The sequence below is a fragment of the Gastrolobium bilobum genome, unplaced genomic scaffold (assembly GCF_033153095.1).
Source record: "Gastrolobium bilobum isolate Gb01-03AN ecotype WA unplaced genomic scaffold, APGP_CSIRO_Gbil_v1 utg5726, whole genome shotgun sequence".
Taxonomy (NCBI): domain Eukaryota; kingdom Viridiplantae; phylum Streptophyta; class Magnoliopsida; order Fabales; family Fabaceae; genus Gastrolobium; species Gastrolobium bilobum.
In genome coordinates this window covers 257,697-278,392 of record NW_026896804.1, presented here as the reverse complement: position 1 = coordinate 278,392, position 20,696 = coordinate 257,697, and the positions used below count along the sequence as shown (strand labels likewise).

Here is a 20,696-nt window from a genome sequence, read left to right as displayed (position 1 = left end):
GGTAAATGTAATTACCACGTTTGGTAGAAGGAATAAATTACGATTCCCGGATATCCAAGGATTACCGGTAATTTGATTTATAATGAAAAGTCACTATTCAGATTACCAAAAATAATATAGTAATTCGGAATACCAATCAGAATACCAAGTAAAGGGAAAGCAAAACAATAAATTTCGAGACAAAAATACCCCAATCCACATAAAAATCTAGACCCAATCTATCAATTACAAAAGTAAAAATAGTTTGGGGTTATTTTTGTAAAATAACCTCATATTCCAAGTCATATTTCGTTCTAAACCAAATATGGAATCAGTAATTTTTACTCAGTATTCCCGGTAATATTTTGGCGAACCAAACACATCTTTCGTAAGATTCCAAGTAAACTCAATTTCTACTGAATTCCCATTAATCATGATTCCCGGTCACCAAAAAATTTCTCCTGTACCAAACACACCCTTAGGCTCATGCTGCATTCCGACAAATTGGATGACTAACCAAGTAGTGAATTATATTATATGGAATACAGGAATAGCCTTTTCCCATCAAATTATGAAGGGCAAGGTGGGTCCAACGGTGTTTTAGTTAGTCAGGGCTCTTATTCAAGGGTCCGTCGCTTCTCATGTGACTGCTGATGAGAAAAGTTGCAGCAAATTTTTAATATTAGGATACACGTGCGGATCCTAGGATACACGTGCGGATTCTATCAACAAAAAAAAAACAAAAAAAAAATCAGGATTCGGACGCGTATTCTGTGTTGCTGCAAGTTTTCCCTTCTGCAGTCACATAAGAAGTACTTTCTCCCTTATTTAAAGAGGAAATGAATAACATGGCCTACCATTACCGAACGCAAAGAGGACAATTGGAAGAATGCTCAACAGTTCAAACTGCAAGTGCAAAGTACTAGAGATCTTCAAGTTGCATAATTTAAATCGATATACCTTATCCTATATTGTGTGCCAAGCTCGCTCCTTGCTAGCATAAAATATTTAAGCTTTCGCATATCTAGTACTACTTAGACTAACTTGGAGGACAATTACCTTTCTGAGAAATTAGGATCAGTACTTATAGACTTTGTTTGGGAGTTTGGAGAGGAAGGAAAGAAAAAGAATTCAAGAGAGATAGAGGGGGGGGGGGGGGTATTCCCTTCCCTTGTTTGGAAGTTAAAACCTCCCAAATTGGAAGAACCTTAATTTAAAGAACAAGAAAGGTTTTGGAGGATTTTGTAAGAATTCCTAAATGTTTCCCCTCACTTTTTTAAACACACAAACAAAGGAAGGGATTAATAAAATTCTTCCCTTCCTTTCATTTCCTTCTTAAAACTAACTCCTAAACAAGCCTATAGGGATCATGAGGTCAGCATCATTTTTTGTTAGAGACAATGACAATTCTTGAACATTACTTATACTATCAGTTTTTTTGGCGAGATAGTTTTTTGACTTGGAATGGAACCTATTTAGTTATTTGACTTAGAATGGAACCTATTTGTCCGTGGGATATATCGGTATGAATTTTGATTAAACTTGTGTTCTTTTCACTCTTTTATTTCCCCCCTCCCCTTTTTTCTTTGCTTAAATATTATAGGGAATAATCAATTCATAAGTTCTATGCTAAAAGTTTAACTAGGTTGGAAGCCCTAGTTGTTGACAAATCTCAGTTATTTCTTGTTGTTGTAATTTGGGAAATCCGTTTCACAAACAGTAACGCAAGAAACATAACAAGAAAGAATAAAGAAAGCATAAAGAGACGAGACACCAGTATTTTACAGGTTCAGAAACTCAGTATGAGTGAGTTTCCTACGTCCTGGGGCCTAAAGAGGGTTAAGTGCCCTCTGATATGCAGTTTATTCAAGATCAGAAAGAAAAACAAGAGTTCATAGTATACAGAAACAGCTATAAAAAAACGAGCAAATGAGGAACCTAATTTCTCAAGCTATTAACAACAAGACAAACAGATCTTGAATAAACACTCAAGATTAAGAACGGTAAACAACAGATATTATAAAGATGAAGAAGACTTCCCAATCTTCACAAGCTAGCATAGGAAACGTGGTTCCTATCTCTGGACCTCCAAGCCGAATCACACGAGCTTCACAGGACCACCTTGCAGATTATCTTCTCCAGCATTTGAATACCAATCAGAAAAATTCACCGATCAAAGGAACCATCTTGTTGAGATGAACTAGATTCATCAAAGCATTATAGCCAAAATCACAGTGTTTCACTCAGTGTTGGTACAAAAACACTCAAAACTGAAAACCCTAGCAGAGCCTATTCTTTCAAGAGATTATATCAGAATACACAAAAGAAGATCTCACGCACGCACAGCACAAATGGGAGCTCATATACCATTAAGCCATCACACCTTAAGTGTGTTGCTTATTGCACAAAGACCCAACTTCAGCTGAATAGGGGAAATCACAATGGGCCTTGAATTAACACTTGGCCCACAGACATTTAATAATCTCAACACAAAAATAAGAATCAGCCCACCAGAGACATAGTAAAGTGAAGCAAGATATATACACATATATTTTGTTTAGGAAATATATATATATGACTATATACTACAAAACTCCACCTATATTCTAAACATGCAACAGAATAAAATGAAGCAAACCAGATTTGATGTAGGCATTTAACCCATAGGCCCATATGCAATGCATGATCATGGTGATTCAATTTTTAGCAAACCTAGAGCATCTCTAAATTTGCTAACAGGTATAGATTTTGTAAAAATATCAGCAGGGTTAATAATGCTAGAAATTTTATCAACAATTACTTGTTCACTAGCAATTATCTCCCTAATGAAATGAAGCCTAACATCTATATGTTTTGTTCTTTCATGAAATGCAGAATTTTTTGAAAGATGGATAGCACTTTGTGAGTCACAATTTACCTTTGGTGGGTTCTTACCTAAACCCAACTCACACTATACCTTTTAACCATATGGCTTCCTTGACAGCTTCAGTCAATGCCACATATTCAGCTTCTGTTGTTGACAATGCAACTATGTGCTGGAGATTGCATTTCCAGCTCACCACATTACCTCCCATAGTAAACACAAAACCAGTTAGTGATCTACGTTTATCAAGGTCAGCAGCATAATCAGAATCACAATATCCAATAATATTAAAATCATTAGAATCAAGTGCAGAGAAATTTAAACAGCAATTAATAGATCCATTTAAGTATCTAAGTAACCATTTAACTGCACTCCAGTGCTCTTTGCAAGGTTTACTCATAAACCTGCTTATCATGTTGACTCCATATGCTATATCTGGCCTTGTGCCAATCATATCATACATTAAACAGCCAACAACATTAGAATAAGGAACAGATGACATATACTGAGACTCTTCAGGGGATAATTCTCCTGAAACAGCTTTCAGCCTAAAATGAGCACCTAATGGAGTGCTAACAGGCTTGGACTGATGCATCTCAAAGATTCTTAGAACCTTTTTCACATACTCAGACTGGGATAGAGATAGATGTCTATCTTCCCTTGTCCTTGTAATTTCCATGCCAAGGTTGTCAACAATGTTAGATTCCCTATAGATGAGAAAGGAACCTTGAAATCTGTTGTGGAGTATTTCTTTGGTATTTTCCCCTCAATTACTATAAATTATTTTCATTGATTTTTTAATTAGTAAATTGTATTTTTTATGACACTTGATATTATGTTGCCATCAGCTCAAATATTATGATAATGCCGGTAGAGAACAGAATATCAAGCCTAAAGATGGGTATTGGAGCATGAAAAATCGGATAATTTTTTTCTTTTTGGGTGCACAGTGGTGCCTATTTTGTTTTTCTTGTTGATTGAATCCGAAATAATATTTTGTTGTCTATGTTCCTTTCAGAAATTCATCAAAGGTGGAGATATGAAACATTGATTTTGTACCAACTTTTCAAGGGATGTTGAAGATGGCATTGCAGGAAATTTTGCTATAAAATTGTAAAATGGTGTTGTCAACTTGGGATGGTATTAAAATATTCCCTTTACTCAGGCTTGTTCTTGCATACAATTTTCTTGATTTTTCTATCTTTCTTTTGCATATAACCTGGATTTCAATCTATACCCACTAGTTCCCCTATACAATTCTGTCTTTGGCCATGTGAAAAAGGTTTTGGAAACTAGGTATAGTTATGCCAAACAAAAATTGCATGAAAATGAGGTTAATTTTCTCTTTATAATTTTGCACAATAATAATAGCTCTCTTTATGGTAATGATGTATTAGCTGATCACTTCAACTTCGTTCATCCCTTCATATTGGGCAGGCTAGTGAACATGTCATGACATATTGAATTATTGTGCATGAGAGGTAAAAAAATTTATGACACATATCTTGGGCTTGTTTCCCAACGTGTCTTATCTAACCACATCATTTGTTCGCCTCAAGGGTACTTTACAAATGTTGTTTTAAAAATTAATGTGAAGGTTGGAGGATGTAACACTCTGCTTGCTGGTTTGCCGCATCCAGGAAGCATCTGTTACACTAATGACATGCCCATAATTATTTTTGGAGCGGGTGTGACTCATCCGGATTCTAGATATAATTCAAGCCCATCAATTGTGTTAAGGTATGTTCCTCATTTAATGCTTGGTAGCTAGGCATGCAACACATTTATAGGTGCATGGTTCAGTGTCTGAACACAACCACCTCAATGAATATTGTCCACCTAGTTATTGAAGAAGATTCCAGGAGGTGTAGGGACTCTCCTCACCACTATATAAATGCAAGAAACCTCTTGTAATCAAGTTTTGGAGAAGTTTTAGTTGTTGCAACAAAGCTGAGTGTGTGAAATCCTTTAAAACGAAGTTTGAGAATGAGACCTTTTTAGAGAAAAGTTTTGTAACCACCGTTGTTGGTTAAGTTTGAGTGTACCTCTAATGTTACTATGGAAGTTTGATCTCTTTGTAATCATACTATTTCATAGTGAAAGATTTTCTGGACTAGTGTTTCGTGATTTTTACTCCTCTGCCTTAGGGGAAGTTTTCCACGTTAAAATTTACTATGTTTTCCCCTCCATTTGTCATTTTCTCTATTTTTCTATTTTATGCATTTCGACTTATCGGTGACTTAAGTTAGATTTGTATTTGTTGGCCGACCCGTAATACAAAATTACCGACCGGTAAGATTGAATTGTTGTGAGGTAAGCTTGAAGATCTCAGACCGTTGAATTATGTGTGTACTGAGTGGTAAATTGTGTAATGCCAACCAAGTAGTTGTGCTAGGCGATAAAGCTAGTTATGCCCAATTATAAAGGATTATGAGGTGACGAGATGGAGACCAACGACATTGTCCATGACAGATATATGTTTAAGCTGATTGCCGATAATTTTATTTACTGGAGATCGATGATGGAGGATTATTTGTTCTGCAAATCCTATATTAGCCTATCCTTAATGCCACGATTCTTGAGGGTAAAAACCAAAAAGAATGAGAGATTCTGAACAAGAAGGCTATGGCCATGATCAGAAAATATATTAACAAAAGACTAGCCTGTATTAGCCTATTCTGAACACCTGGTTCACTGAGTTGTGGAGCTTGAATACAAGGACAACATGAGTATGATTGAACACCTCAACACTTACAAAGGTTTTGTGAATCAGCTTTCTAAAGATGAGATAAAAATTGATTATGAGCTCCAGGCTCTGTTACTGCTCAGTTTTCTTCCATAAAGCTGGGATACTCCGGTAGTGACTTTGAGCAATTCTGCCTCTAAAGAAAAACTGACAATGAACGTTGTGGCTGACAACCTCTTGAACAAGGGTCTAGGAGAAGAGAAAGAGGAACTACCAGCATTTATGAGGCGAATATTGCTGAGAACAAAGGACTGACTGACACGAGCTGTCGAACTCGCGCAAATTAATTAAATCAGGTTTATTAAAATTTTGTAGTAAAGCGTCAACCTAAGTCGTCTCTCAAGGAGTTTGCAAGGAACTTAATCGCTCAGTTATAAAAATAAAAATAAAAATAATAAAATGGAAATCAAATGAAAACGGAAACTAAAATGGGAAGTTTTAATATGATTGTCAATTTAAACGAAAAAAAAATAACAAACGAAGATAATCAAATTAAAAGCAACCAACCCAAGAATTAGGTTTCCAAAGATATCCATCATTGGACAAATAATTACCAAATCGTGATTGATCTCAATTGAATCAGAATCCTTGTTTCCAATTGAGAACCCTCTCTAAGCGATCACTTAGTGTTTGGTCGAATATGACACGTCTACTCACGCAATCGCGGAGTATCAACCCGTTCGACTTGAGTTCATTGGGTTAATCAACATAACCATTAAATCTAATGGTTAATCTCTTTCCTAAGAACGCAATCGCGTATCTCAGATTGAACACCCACAATCGCGCGATGCCAAATCGAGTTAGAAAGAGAAACAAATTTAGTTCAAAATGAGGCGCAGATCCTCAGGATTCAACCATTGAATCCTCAACCCTTGGGTTGATTAAAGAGTAAAGGAGAGAAAAAAACGAAAATTATATTAATTTCAAAAATTGTAAAATTCAAACTCAAACGAAAGATAATCCACAAGGTTCCTACTCTCGCCCTTTTAACCCCTAATCAAGTTGGGCTTCAGATTCTACAAATTCAACCCAAAATAAAATAAAACATTAAAACATGGCCTTGGGCCCTAAACACATTGGGTTCTAATTTAATTTACAAGTTCAAACGTTAAAATAAATTTCCAGCAAAAACACGTCATCTTGGGCTCAGGTTTTGACCATCTTCTCGTCCGAATTGGGCTTCAGTAGATGAAATAGAGATTGTAGCCCTTTCTGTTAGCTGTAAAACTCATCAATAATGGAGTCAATCGGACATCTGTAGAGTGAGATGGTCAAAATACGAAAGTAGTGTAAATTTGGAAAATTATGACGAAAATCAATTAAACCCAATTAAAATCTAGAATTCTGATTTGACCCAAAAGACCTTTATTTAATTCAAATAAAACCTAAAAATATCAACCAAGAGTAATAAATAAGTGTAACAAAATATGTGTTATCAATGACCGACCGACGTGGTAGAAGTAAAAGTCAGGGTCGTGACAAGTCCATAGGTCGGTCGAAGCCTAAATATGAACTGCTCTACTTGAACTATGGGAAGCCCGACCCCAAGAAGCCTAATTGCTGGATGCTGAACAAAGACCAGAAGATCGGCAATGTTATGCTAGAAAAAATAGAACCTAAGAAGAAAGAGGACAAGAGCATCACTGTTGTGGTTGCAAAATCTGCTGTTGAGATAGTCTTCTTTGGTGAGGATAATTTTCTGAATGTTGCCTACGATGATTGTTCCTAGATTGTTGATCAAGTGCCTCATTCCACATCACCCTACACAAGAGCTTCTTCACTTCCTATAGAAGCGATGATTTTGGAGTTGTGAAGATGGAAAACCAAGTCACAAACAAGATTTTTGGTGTTGAAAGAAGTAAAGCATGTGCCAGTCTGCCAGATATACGGCTGAATCTAATTTTGGTCGGAAAGCTTGATGATGCCAAATTAGTAAATTATTTTGGTACTGCACTCGGTGGTTGCCCGAGAAAAGAAAGAAGATTCCCTATATGTGATGCAGGGAGAAAAAAATGATGAAGAAGTAAATGAGTCCGGGCAGATGGATCTAGCATGGAGCTGTGGCACAACATACTTGGTCACATGAGTGAGAGAAGGCTCCATGTAACACCCCGTATATATCCGACAATGTTATCATAATATCGTATTAAGCTGCACTTAATTAAAAATGCGGAATTACTTTTTCTTTTCAATTATGATGCCATTAACATTACCAACTTGCTTAATAATCAATTAATAAAACATCGCTTGTATGTAATTGCAATAAAACAGCTAACTGAAATACCTCATAACATAGATAATATAAGTGTGGCTTTAGTCACGGAACTACAACAACGTAGACCGGACCATCTAACAGTTTATACAACTCCAATCTAAAAAGTACTAACAGAAAGTGTCATGGACAATCCCTATGCTCACTCAAATAAGGCAACATGCCCAACATCAGTCTCAACAACAACATATCATAAATAGCGAAAAACATAAGCAGCATCCAAATTCAGTCATGCTAACGTAAAGCAGTAAAACATAATCAGCTAAGCTTCGGCCTCCTGCCGCCTGAGGCATCAGTACCCATACTACCTGATCCTGAAATAAGCATTCCCCAAACGTGGGGTAAGATCTCTAAACTAGAAATCTCAGTAAGACAGTGCGTCCTCAAGGATCTTCCACCCCAAGCTCACTTACATGTGCAATATAAGTTCAAAAGCAATTTATCATTTCTAAAATAATGCAATGCAGCAGATAATCATGCCATGTGTGTCAATACTAATCTACTGGCCAGAGACAGTGCAGGTATACGTCTATCACTTACACATCGTGCAAGTACCACTTGCATTCACCCCGGTACACCGTCTTGTATGGCGCTACATACTCAGGCTTCCCGTCAAGATGAAACAACACATGCATATTAAAAGCCATTACATGTAAAGTTCAATCAACATATCAAATATCCAAAAGCATGTACACAGCATGCATAAACCATACCCCCATGGGACATGGTGGAACCACAACATGGCTAAACCGAGGACACGAAAGCTTACCTCTAAGCTAGCTATCCAATGCCACAAGCTCAAAGTCCAATCACAGCAGATCACAATCTGATATGGATCAAATATAAATCAATAACATGTACCACATGCATACAAATTAAAGACAACGCCTTTTCATTACGCTTTATGTCTTAAGGCTTCTCACCAAGCCATAAGCCCTTAATCACTTGATTCTGACTTAGTTTAATTAAAACAGAAGTTCAACTTCATCAATCTAGGGTCCACAAACCCCCAATAGCCTACTGTCCTCACAGCACAGCTACTGTTCTTCGAAATCCCAGAATATCCGGATATTCCTCGGGACCATATCCGGATATTCAATATCCGGATATCTCACTGTGCATATCCGGATATCCAATATCCGGGTATCCAGAATCCCATATCCGGATACCAAATATCCGGATATCCAAAACCCCATATTCGGATATCACATATCCGGATATTCATCGGGCAGATATCCGGATATTTCACGACAGAATGCAGTTCTGCAATTTCGTGAAGATATCCATCTAAGGTTGGGTTTTTAACAATTTAAAACACCTAAACATGCATTTCTAGGTGTGTTCAACATTACCCAACAACAAGTTATCATCTTTAAGCCTTAACATGCATCAAGCTTTCATTTTTAAACATTAAACTCATGATCAAAGGTTGGTATACATACCAAAGGCCAAAACAGAGGGTCAACTGCTCATGAAGCTCCAAAAACAGCTACTGGGAATATGGTGTACGAAAATGCTACACCAAGACTTGACCTTTCTACCCAAAGGTTGCTTCTTTAAGCAACAAAATGCCCAACTCAAGCTTCCACAACCAAGTCAGCCCCAAAACTCTCACCAACAGTGGCTGAGCACTCAGAGAAAAGCACCATTCTCCCTCACCAAGCTCACTAGTGTTTACAAAGGAAGAATGAAGGAAAAACAAGAAAGGAAGTGCCTTGGACCCAAAATGGAGAAGAAACCCCACAAGTCAGCCAAGCTGATCAGCCACCCTCAACTCTCACGTTCAAAATCTGTTTCCTAGGGCATTGTGCCCTTAGAAATGGGTTTTTATAGCCACAAGTCACTTAAACACACAGTATTAAATTTAATTGCTACGCTTAGCATTTTAATCCCAAGCTTTGGATTATGAAACTACATAATTTTCTAAGATTTATCATATTTTTCTTATAATTTTCTGAGCACCTTTCCGGTACGCGCTTTTCCAAGCCAGTACCGGTTTCTAGCACCAGTTCTCATTATCTGGACTTGAAACTTGTTTTACAAGTCCTACATATTATTCTAGTAGTTAACATGCACTTACTTTAATTTTTCGGGATACTTTTTCGGTACTCATTTATACCGACTAGCAGAACCAGTATATGCACTTTTCTTCCGAAAAGCGACTTTCAGCAATATTACCCACTTAATATAATTATTAAAGCCTCATAATAATTATTAGGGTCAATTATGGAATCATTTCCTATTTTCTCATAATTTATTAATTAAATTCCTTAATTAACGGTGCGAGTTCTTACACTCCAAATCTTGAACAAGAAAGGACTGTTGTCCGACTGGCATGGAGTGTTGTTCGGGCTGAATGGGGAGATGTTAGAGAGTTGTACTCATTGCCTTGTTGAGAAGAAACATATATTATCTTTTGTTAGACCGGATTAACTCAGATGACGTAAATATATTCTCGACCTCGATCATACTGATGTTTATTCCATGGGGGAGAGATCGCTTGGTGGGGCCCAATATTTTATTTCTTTTATTGATGATCATTACCACAAAGTGTGAGTATATTTGTTAAAAACTAAAGATCAGGTTCTCCAAGTTGTTAAGGGATTTAAAAACCTAAAATAATTATAGGGATTTCGTCTTCTGTTATTTTTTATTTTTTATTTTTTATTTTTTTAGTACTCTTTCGTCTTCTTTTAGTGTACATGATTGTTTAAATCATAAGATACGATAATGTAAAGCACTTGATTGTATATTTATTTATTATGACTATATTGCCCGTTTAATGAGTGACCTAAACCTATATTATCTCACACACTCAACACCACCAAGCTTGCTTCACAAGCAGAATCCTAAGAAATAGGATTAGCCCTTTCAAAAGCAACCTATAATCATCTTCATCCATAAATTCCTCAACCTTAACAAACTTCATCATTCTTCTTTTTTCACTGTTCCTCAACTTTGATCTTCCTTTACAATCTTTTGAGTCCACAATCCTCAATCTTTACTTTGAACTCAAAATCAAGCAAAACGTTGCCATGAATCATTGGTGACAACGGTGGTGACCGAGTTGGAATCCTTGCGGTTCAAGACATTAATGTAAGGGACGGGAGCACCTTGGCTTTGTTAAAGAAAGAGAATCGTGAGGAAATATGGCTTGATTCGACTTATGAATTACTATATTGTCAACCTAGAAAGATTGCCAAACTGTACTAAAAAAAATGGAAATGAAAATGCTTAGGTTCCATTGCTTTTGGTTGTTGAAATTAAAGGTGTCGCCAATGACGACGTGAGGAGATGATAAATAATGACAGTTGAGTTGAAGGTGAGACTTGGAATATATACATCAAATTATCAAGTCATATAATGTGATTTATAAGGTGAAGGATAAGGTAATACTACTATAGTATGATAAATTTGGTTGACTTGATATGATTATACCATTAAGTTAGAACACTAGGACGTGATAGTTTCATTATACAATTAGGTCCTTCTTATCAATGTACCAAAAGGGGACCTAAGTACCCTATTTCTTCTTAAAAAAAGTTGTTGGATGTTGAGTCATAAGTTTTTTTTTCTTTTTTTTTTTAATGAGGACTTTTCACTTTCTTTGGGATATAGATTAATTCTTCCTCGGAGTATTAGATATACTTTTTTACAAAAATGTTTTCTGCGAACTCGAATTCTCAACATTGCAAAAACTGTTCAATTGCTATGCTTGAATATACATATCATTTAAACCGTCATTCATAAATTGCAAACGTACTCCTAAAATTATTTGCAACTCAACCTGTCAGTAGAATTTTTGTATAAACTATTATTATATAGACAGAATATGAAGAATTAAATTTTCATGAACCACTTAGTTACCAACTCATCGAAAGTCGAAACTACCATTACATACAAAAAAAAAAAAAGTCGAAACTACCATGATATAAAATCACAAGGAATCTAAGTGATATATTTTATAATCATAATGTATATATAATTTTTTTATAATCACAATAACTCTTAAGTAATAAGTTTAAAATCACAAGATCAAATAATAAAACATATAATTATAAGTGATGAAAATTAAATTATCCCTTTAAGTAATAATACTTATTGTATATATAACTTCTTAACATTCTCTTTACAAGCTCTTATAATGGTGGCTAACCTTTTTTACTGAGTAAAATTATTCACGTATCTTGCATAGTCTGTATATATATATATATATATTTTTCATAAAGTCAGTTAAATAAAAAAAGTTTCGAGTGATCGAAAAAGGTGCGAGTAACAAACAAAACATTCGAAATCCGATAAGATGAATATTGAATAGCGTTGAGGTGAGGGTAAAATGGTCATTGGGAAAACACGCCCAACTGTTAGCCCCAGTCAGAGTTGTCGAGGGTTGTGCAGCGAGAAGATCTCAACCGTACAAAAAATAAATAAATGGATCAGTCCCATGCCACGTCAGAATCTGACACCGACCAAGTGGAACCAAGCGTGCCAAGTGCCAACAGCACATCCGTGCCCTCAAATCTCTATAGGCCTCGCCCTGTACTCTTTTATGATTTGACAGAGACAATTATCAGATAATTTTTTTTGAAAATAATTATCAGAGAATTTTGTTTATGTATATTGAAGCTAAATATTATATATATATATATATATATATTTATATATATATATATATGAGCAGAGATATTCTCACTACTAAAAATTTTCACTACCAACTTACTACTTATCTAATCGTCATTGGATTAATATTTTCTCTCTCTTCAAATTTTTTTTAGCATTCTCTCTCTCTTTAATCTAATGATAATTAGATAGGTAATAAGTTGGTAGTGAAAAATTTTGGTAGTGAGAATATCCTATATATATATATATATTGAAAATATAAAAATTAAGACACTATTGATTTTATTCTTATTTTCTTGTTTAATATGATTATTTTATAGAATAAAAATAAATTTTTTTTATAATATTATAAATATGTTTTAAAAACTTGATGAAGTAAGATTTAACAGTAATAGCGCCGACATTAATTTAAAATAAAAATAAATATTTACAAAAAATGAAAAATATAAATTACTAAAATATGTTCTCAATTTTTTTTTAAAAAATAAATTAATTAATTTTTTTTTAAAACAACTAGATAAAAATAAGACACTTAGATAATTTTCTTGTGTTTTATTTTTTAAAATAAAAAACTATTTTCAAAAACTGCAATAAAACTGGCCCTAATTTTTGTGTTTCACTTTTTTTCGATATTTGTAATGTTTCTGTTTCGATTATTTGTATACATTCCCGATAATTGCTGCTTGTATGACATACTGTGTGTACAATATAAAACTAATTCTGGGGTATGTTTTTGTGCTGTTGCAAGGAGAAAAATATACCCTCTTGTACATCCATAAAAAATCTCGTTCCTTATTTTTAAATAAAAAAATTTGGTGGGTCTTTCCTTTTGTTTGTCTCTGAAAAGTTAATAATTTCTCCTGTAATTCAAATAGCCAATTGCGTAGTCCTTTTGTTTCGAGAGTGGATTCTTTTACGTTAATTTTTATATATATTTCTTCTTTTCATATGTATTAAATAAGTGGGGTCTAATTATTATTAATGAAAAAAATAAATACAAATTTTTTATATAATTAGGTTATGTAAAATTTTAACATGAGAAGATCATTTCCTTTTATTTATTTTTCAATTATTGAAGGAAGTAGATCCTCTTATATGAGATTTTATATGACATGGTCATGTGAATAATTTTTAATCATTAATAGATAAATCAATGATGATAAAAAATAAAAAATTAAAAAATTAAAATACATGGTGGAGCTTGTTGGTTTCTTGAGAAAATTTCATTTTCATTCAGACAGCATTTCGTCGCTGTCGTTGTTATTATTAATTTTCTGGTGTAGAGTATCTGTGCATAACTTGCACAAAAAACAAAAGAAGAGATTGATTAGTCCGTATATGTTGTATTCTGTACTGTAGTAGAGGAATTTTGCTTGCACAAAGGAAGTACACAAATTATCTTACATATATTTACATAATTTGTATCCGTACATTTTTTTAATTTTCACAAATTCCACTCTAATACACATCCATTATCAAAATGGGCTTGATTCAAAATTGCATTGCAATCCTCACCCCTCCCTCTCCTTTTTCCAATTAAGAAAAGTTCTAAAGCCCAATTTCCAATGATCTGCTTAGAAGATTGATTCTGTTTCTTTACTAAGTGGGGAAAGGACACTGAAAGTACTGATATCTCACTGATCATAATCCTCATAAAGTCCAAATATGAATATCTGTTTTCATATAATTATTATAAATTTAACGGTCCTATTTGACTTAAAAAAGTAGTTTAAGTGTTCTAAACTTATAAACATGCATGGAAAACAATAGTCTGGAATTTTATGAAAACGGCGGAAACGTACAGTTCAAATCTAACGGCTTAAATTATAAAATTATATTCATAATTTTTATTTGGTTATAGAATACAATATTTTTTTTTTTTGGTAAATAGAATACAATGTTTTTGATTCTATATACATAATGATGACTGTAACGTTGAGTACAGAATATTCTGCTTGAAAGTTTAAAAAGTTAAAAAATTATGTACAAACTAGTAAATTATTTCTCTTTCTCCCTCTATTCTTCTTTAATTAAGGGAAATATTTAATATGCTCCAGGACCATTTAATGATTTGGTGCTCCCTCTCACAACACTAATTTTTTCTTTTCTATTTTACCCCTATTATTTTTTTTCTTTTTCAATTTTACCCTTCCATTTACACTAAAGGACCACCTAAAAAATGATGATCCCGGACCACAATAAATTCTCTCCTAATTAGGGACTTGCATTTTGGTCCAGGTCTGACTTTAAATTATGATATATATTATATCAGGAGACCTCTAAATAGAATTTCTCTTAAATAAATAAATATATATAGAGGCAGGATCATTTGACACCGGTGTCAAATTTGAAGTTTGACACCTCATCTAAGAGCCGTTAGATCAAAAAAGATCAACGACTCTGATTTGCAAGCATGTGACACCATTGATCTTTTTTTATCTAACGACTCTTAGATGAGGTGTCAAACTTCAAATTTGACACCGGTGTCAAAGGATCCTACCTCATATATATATATATATGACAAGATATTCTTACACCAGTGTAAGAGTTAGAAGTCTTACACTCAATCTTGATCATTAATCCACTTATATCCAATGGCTCATATTACTAAAAAATTAGAGCCCTTGGATATAAATGGAATCAATGATCAAGATTGAGAGTGTAACTTACACTGGTGTAAAATGATCCTGACTCTATATATATATATATATATATATATTGATATTATTGGTTTAACATTTTTATGGTTAATGATTACTTGTTCCTTTGTAGTAAATATCTTTATCAGTTTTCTTCAAAAATTCCCAATGATATATGTATTTTGCTATTGATTTAACGAAAAATCATTTGTTAATTATGACCAACAATTTAACAACTATCAAAGTCCTATCATTATGGTATATATATTTAGAAAATACATGGACACAAAGCATGTGAATGTTAAAATGCTGAAGTCCACTCTCCCTTGTAACCTAATGAAATATGATGATATATTCTTATGACTAATTATTTTATTAGAGGAAACAATAATTGCACACTGACAATGACATACCGGAAAAGGGGCTTTTATGCATTAGCCCCTCTAATGTACCAAAAAAATAAAAAATAAAAACATACCGGAAATAACACAAATCTTTGCACAATCGGAACCCAGAGAAAGGACCAATTGTTTAGGTGGAAGTGTGGAACAAAATGGTAAAGAATGTACTGAACAATCTCGTATCTCTCTCCCGTAGATAACTAGATATGCCAAATCCATACAGACTCATGAAGTAGCGAAGGGTCCATTCCCGAAAAACCCTTTTGTAGAGGGCAGATTCCTCCTAGCTTTCCCTACTTTTGATGACATGCGCCAGCTCTAGCAACTAGCAAAGAGTCTTTTTGCGCAGTTCTCTTTCGAGTTTCACTAATCAACTTCCTTTTTCTTGGCTTTTCTATGATGTAAGTGAATATATATAATATATGATTACGCATATTCTTTAATTTAATTTGAAATTATTTACGGGAAAGCGCAGCTAAACAAATTAAATAAGCAAAGAGAAGAGGACAATAATGTTTGGCTTCGCAGCTTACAAGACGATGTTACTAAAGTTGCATAATGTAGCCAACAACCGAGGGAGTCTTCTGTCGCTGTCTTCAATTTAAGGTATGCAATGCAAAAAGTCCTAATTAATATATATTTTTTGCCATTAGTCACAGCTTTATGAGTTGTTGTAATTAGGCGGATGCAATTAATAAATCAATAATGATTAAGCAAAGAGAAAGGGATATTTGGGTTAATGGGAAAGGGATGAGAGATGCCCACAGAATATCACTATGCAGATTTGAAAACAACCCCAGATACACAAAGATTGTGATGGGGTAGTCACAGATTGTGTAGACAGTACAGTAGAGATGTGCAATTAACTATACTAGATTTCGTTACTTGGCTTCGTTACAAGTGCTTTGGTGGCTAGCTGGATAAGGCCCCAATACAAGTTAAAATATTTGTAATTTAGTGGCCTAATAAGACACGAGAAAGTTTAGTACTTTGTGTTATATTATTATCAAATGGAACATATCTATTATAATTACTGTTTTCAAATGTAATAATAAACTTTTATCTTTTTATATGATAAGCCTATAATTCTACTACTAGTTTTTATTAGAATTTTACATGTTTCTCTTGATTTCTATTACACTTTAAAATATTTCAATTGATTCTTATGCGTTCATGTTTTTTTTTAATGTTAAATGATCATGATTATTTGTCTTTTTATGTGCTTGTATTTTATAATAAACATCCGATAGCTTTTTCATTTTTTCACCAACAATTGTCAATTTGACAATTTAATCTCAGTTGAATATAAACATTTACGAGCCCCTTTATCATATACAAAAAACAAAAATATCAGCATTTACATTTCAGGGTATTAAAAATGAGTGTAAATTAGATAAGATAGGAATATAGCATTATTCAAAAATATTGAAACACAGAAAAGATTTTATGTTTTGTAATGACTCTGTATTTTTTTACTAAATATTTAACCCCGTTTTGTTACTTGTAATAGTAGCATTAATGTTTTATTAATTTTTTTATAAACGTATTGCAGTAATTTGCTATACACTATACAATTTTGTTTAAAAATACTAAATTAATTACCTGCGTAGAATAGCAACAATTTCCTCTTGGCATTCGGCAGAATGATTGTCTCGTACATGAAAGTGAAAATGTAGGCTATGTAGCTTACACGCGAGGCAAAGATATATCCATAGTTTATGCAAGTGCTTATGAGAATATGTGTTTCAATTTTTAGAAAAGTTTAAAGTATTAATCCTGTATTAGTCTTGAACAGGATTATCTCCCGTAAAAAATAATTGTAATTTATCCAAAGAAAAATAATATATATATATATATAGGAAAAAATATTTCTGCAGTTAATGCAGATAAATTATCTGCATTTATTCTTAAAACGACGTCGTTTTGATATTGAAATTTTAAAAAATTATAAATGTAAAGATTATTATAACCCTGAAATAAATTAAAATTACAAAAACACCATGATTTCCATCTCAAAACGACGTCGTATTGGACTTACTGCAGTAACTGCAGAAAAAGCGAACCCATATATATATATATATATATATATATATATATATATATATATATATATATTATTTCTCAAGCTGTTTGAGATAACTTTATCTCCGACCGCTAAATCATAACCGTGCAAATATGAATTAATGGTGATAAAAAAAAAAGAAAAAAAAAGAATCATAATCATTCAAAGGTGAATCAATTAATATAAGGAAGTAAATAAACAAAACAACGTAGTTTTAGACTGGTCGGAGATAAATATATTTCAAGCAGTTTGAGAAATATTTTTCTCGTATATATATATATCCGACCGTGGTTTGCATAAATTTCAACTGGGTGGTAATGGTTTTATTGACGAAGAATAAATTAAGCACATTGCTGTTTTTGTATTTTCATATGAAATTAATTATGAATTACTATGCGTATATATTATCAAAATAAATAATCCACCGACCTTTTTTTTTTCATTTCTCTGTTTTAAAAATGATATAAAAGCTCTGTTGGGGCTATACATTATGAGGGGAGCTACTTTTGTTAGTTTGTTTTAAAAATAAAATAAGAATGGGGAAATCTCTATTCTTTGCTTAATGCTTAGACCCTTAGTGGAGTGGACCACTAATCAGAGAAAGAAGCTAAAATCACTGTCCGGTTGACACTTTTTTTTATCAATTTCCTTGGTGCTCGATGTCCTATTGGAACAGATTCCCTATCGGTTTGCTCAACTTGTTGATATAATATCAAAGTCGCTATATTTTGGAGAAATATGTGATATATTACTCAACAAATATTAATTTATGATTATGTTGCATAAAAGGAAATTCAAAATCACTTGGTATTTATTTATTGACCATTAAGTCACTTAGTATAAGTTTCAATAATGATAATAAAAAACAAAGCTCACAAATAATAAGTTTTGAATGTGAATGAGCATGTAGCATAGTAGTACGTACTTTGCTTCAAAGCTGTGGACAAGTATGCTTGTATATATATATTTAAAAGTTGATAAATTTTTATTTCTGTTATTCTAATTTTGTTCTTTTTAGAGGAGAAAAAGGTTGCAAATTATTTGGCATATTTGGAAAAAGTATTATATACATACTTGTACTAGGGGAGAAAAACAGTTTTAAAGGTAACTATGAAACACTCGTGGTTGTGATCTCATAAACGAATTCAAAAGATAGTGAATAAGTTTGACGGTTTGAACGATGAATAACTTCTGAAAATGTCGGCCTTAAATAAATGTCAATATTAATTAAATAGCTTATACTTAGAGGTTATACATGCAACTTTTCTTTGCTCTAGGGGAGGGATAATGATGGAGGATCGTCCCTCTTAAAATGTTAACCTTTTTATTATTATATATATAAAATAATATTTTTAAATAATAATAAATTATTAGTGTTAATAATAAGTTCACTCAGAAAATATTTATAATAATTAATTTCTCTTATTAATCTTAATAACATTTATAACTTTAATATTTTATTTTGGCCCTTCATCGCAAAAAATTATAAGTCCGCCATTCGCTCCGTGGAATTTACCTGATTGCAATTTATAATCATGTGGTTTGAATTTGTTATTTTTTTAATTCACTTCAAGAGAAAATAACCTGTTAAAAGCACGTGTACTAAAAAAAACGAATAATATTGATGCTGTAGATACTCATAACGTTTATTTAGCATATAAGGAAAAAAAAAACTATATTGTTATTACGCAATAACGAAACAAGTTATATGATGATTAAAAAAAAAAGTTATATGAGACATAATGAAAAAATTCAAAATATTTTGTAACACACTGAGATTGACATTTTACTAAACGAGACATAACGAAACAAATTAAAATTTAGTATAATTTCTTTAAGTAATTGCGTAAAAAATAATATTAAATAAAACTTCACAAGTATTTAAAATATTGAAAAATAATTTTTTTATTTCAATAATCATGAGGATTATTGCGACAACTCAATAGTAGAACATATAATTATTCTTTTATTCAATATAAATCCTCCAAATTAATCAAATAAAAAATAATGAATTTATAAATAAAATATAAATGTTTCTAGAGTTTTAAAATATCTAATATTAATTTTTCATTTAATTTTTTCTATTTTAATTAATTATTATCGTGATAGTAAGATTTGTTAAGAAGAATAACAGTTACCTTTTAAGCAATTAGGTGGTTCTTAAGATGATATAATAATTTTATTTATTTTAATCTATTTATTCATGATCATATAACAAAAATGTAGGAATGATAGTGAAACATGACACTAAAAAGAAGAAGATGGAAAATATTATTTTAATAAAGAGATAAATAGAATATAACTCTTGATTCAAATTATTGGTGTAAAAGTAACGTAAAAAGTTTCAAATTTATATTTAATACATCAATTCATTATTTAATAGGTTTAATATCTTATGTAATTGTTCATAAAGTTAAATTTACTAAATGAAATATCAATATTTGATAGGATGATAATGTAAAAAAATTTACAAAGATAATATACTAATATTAATTTTCTTATTAAATTATAAATAATTCGTTTTAAAGATTTTTTTTGGAAACTATTCATTCATTATTGAAGATAGTTTACAATATATTATGCAATATAAAAAAGGGAAGGATCCACTTACCACCAAAAAAATTTATCACTCTTATAGCCAATTTAATCACTGTTAATTTCTGTTAATTTAAAGGTTATAATTTATTGAAAATTAATAACATTTATCGTGTCACACTTATTAATGAATTATTAATTTTTCAATAAATTATAATCGTTAGATTGACGAAAATCAATAGTGATTAAACTGATGGTAAGAGTGATAAACTTTTTTTGTAGTAAGTATATCTTATTCTTTACCTCTATAGAAAATGCTTATTTTTTAGTCAATTTATGATTTTAAAATCATTACTCATCTAGTTTTTTCTATGAATTCTTTAATATATATATATGTCAAACTTTTTAATGACACCTCATTTGAAAAGTGCCAATCTAATGATGATTATTTGTTGAGAATTAATAATTAATTAATATATATAATCCAATAAATTATAATCATTAGATTAAGAAAGAGCAACAATTCAGATGTGGTGTCAAATTAAAAAATTTCAACGGTGTCAAATGATTTTTTTTTTA

General features: G+C 32.1%; 1 protein-coding gene across 1 annotated transcript; it reads right to left on the bottom strand.

The window, feature by feature from the left end:
- Nucleotides 1-2,924: 2,924 nt before the first annotated feature.
- LOC133302111 (secreted RxLR effector protein 161-like) lies at nucleotides 2,925-3,521 on the bottom strand. The gene has a single exon (XM_061501851.1). The coding sequence runs from the start codon at nucleotides 3,519-3,521 to the stop codon at nucleotides 2,925-2,927; it is 597 nt and encodes a 198-aa protein (XP_061357835.1).
- Nucleotides 3,522-20,696: the final 17,175 nt, after the last annotated feature.

Bases quoted from the DNA above. Each gene is read 5' to 3' on its own strand.
- LOC133302111 (XM_061501851.1), bottom strand. From the start codon at position 3,521: ATGGAAATTACAAGGACAAGGGAAGATAGACATCTATCTCTATCCCAG.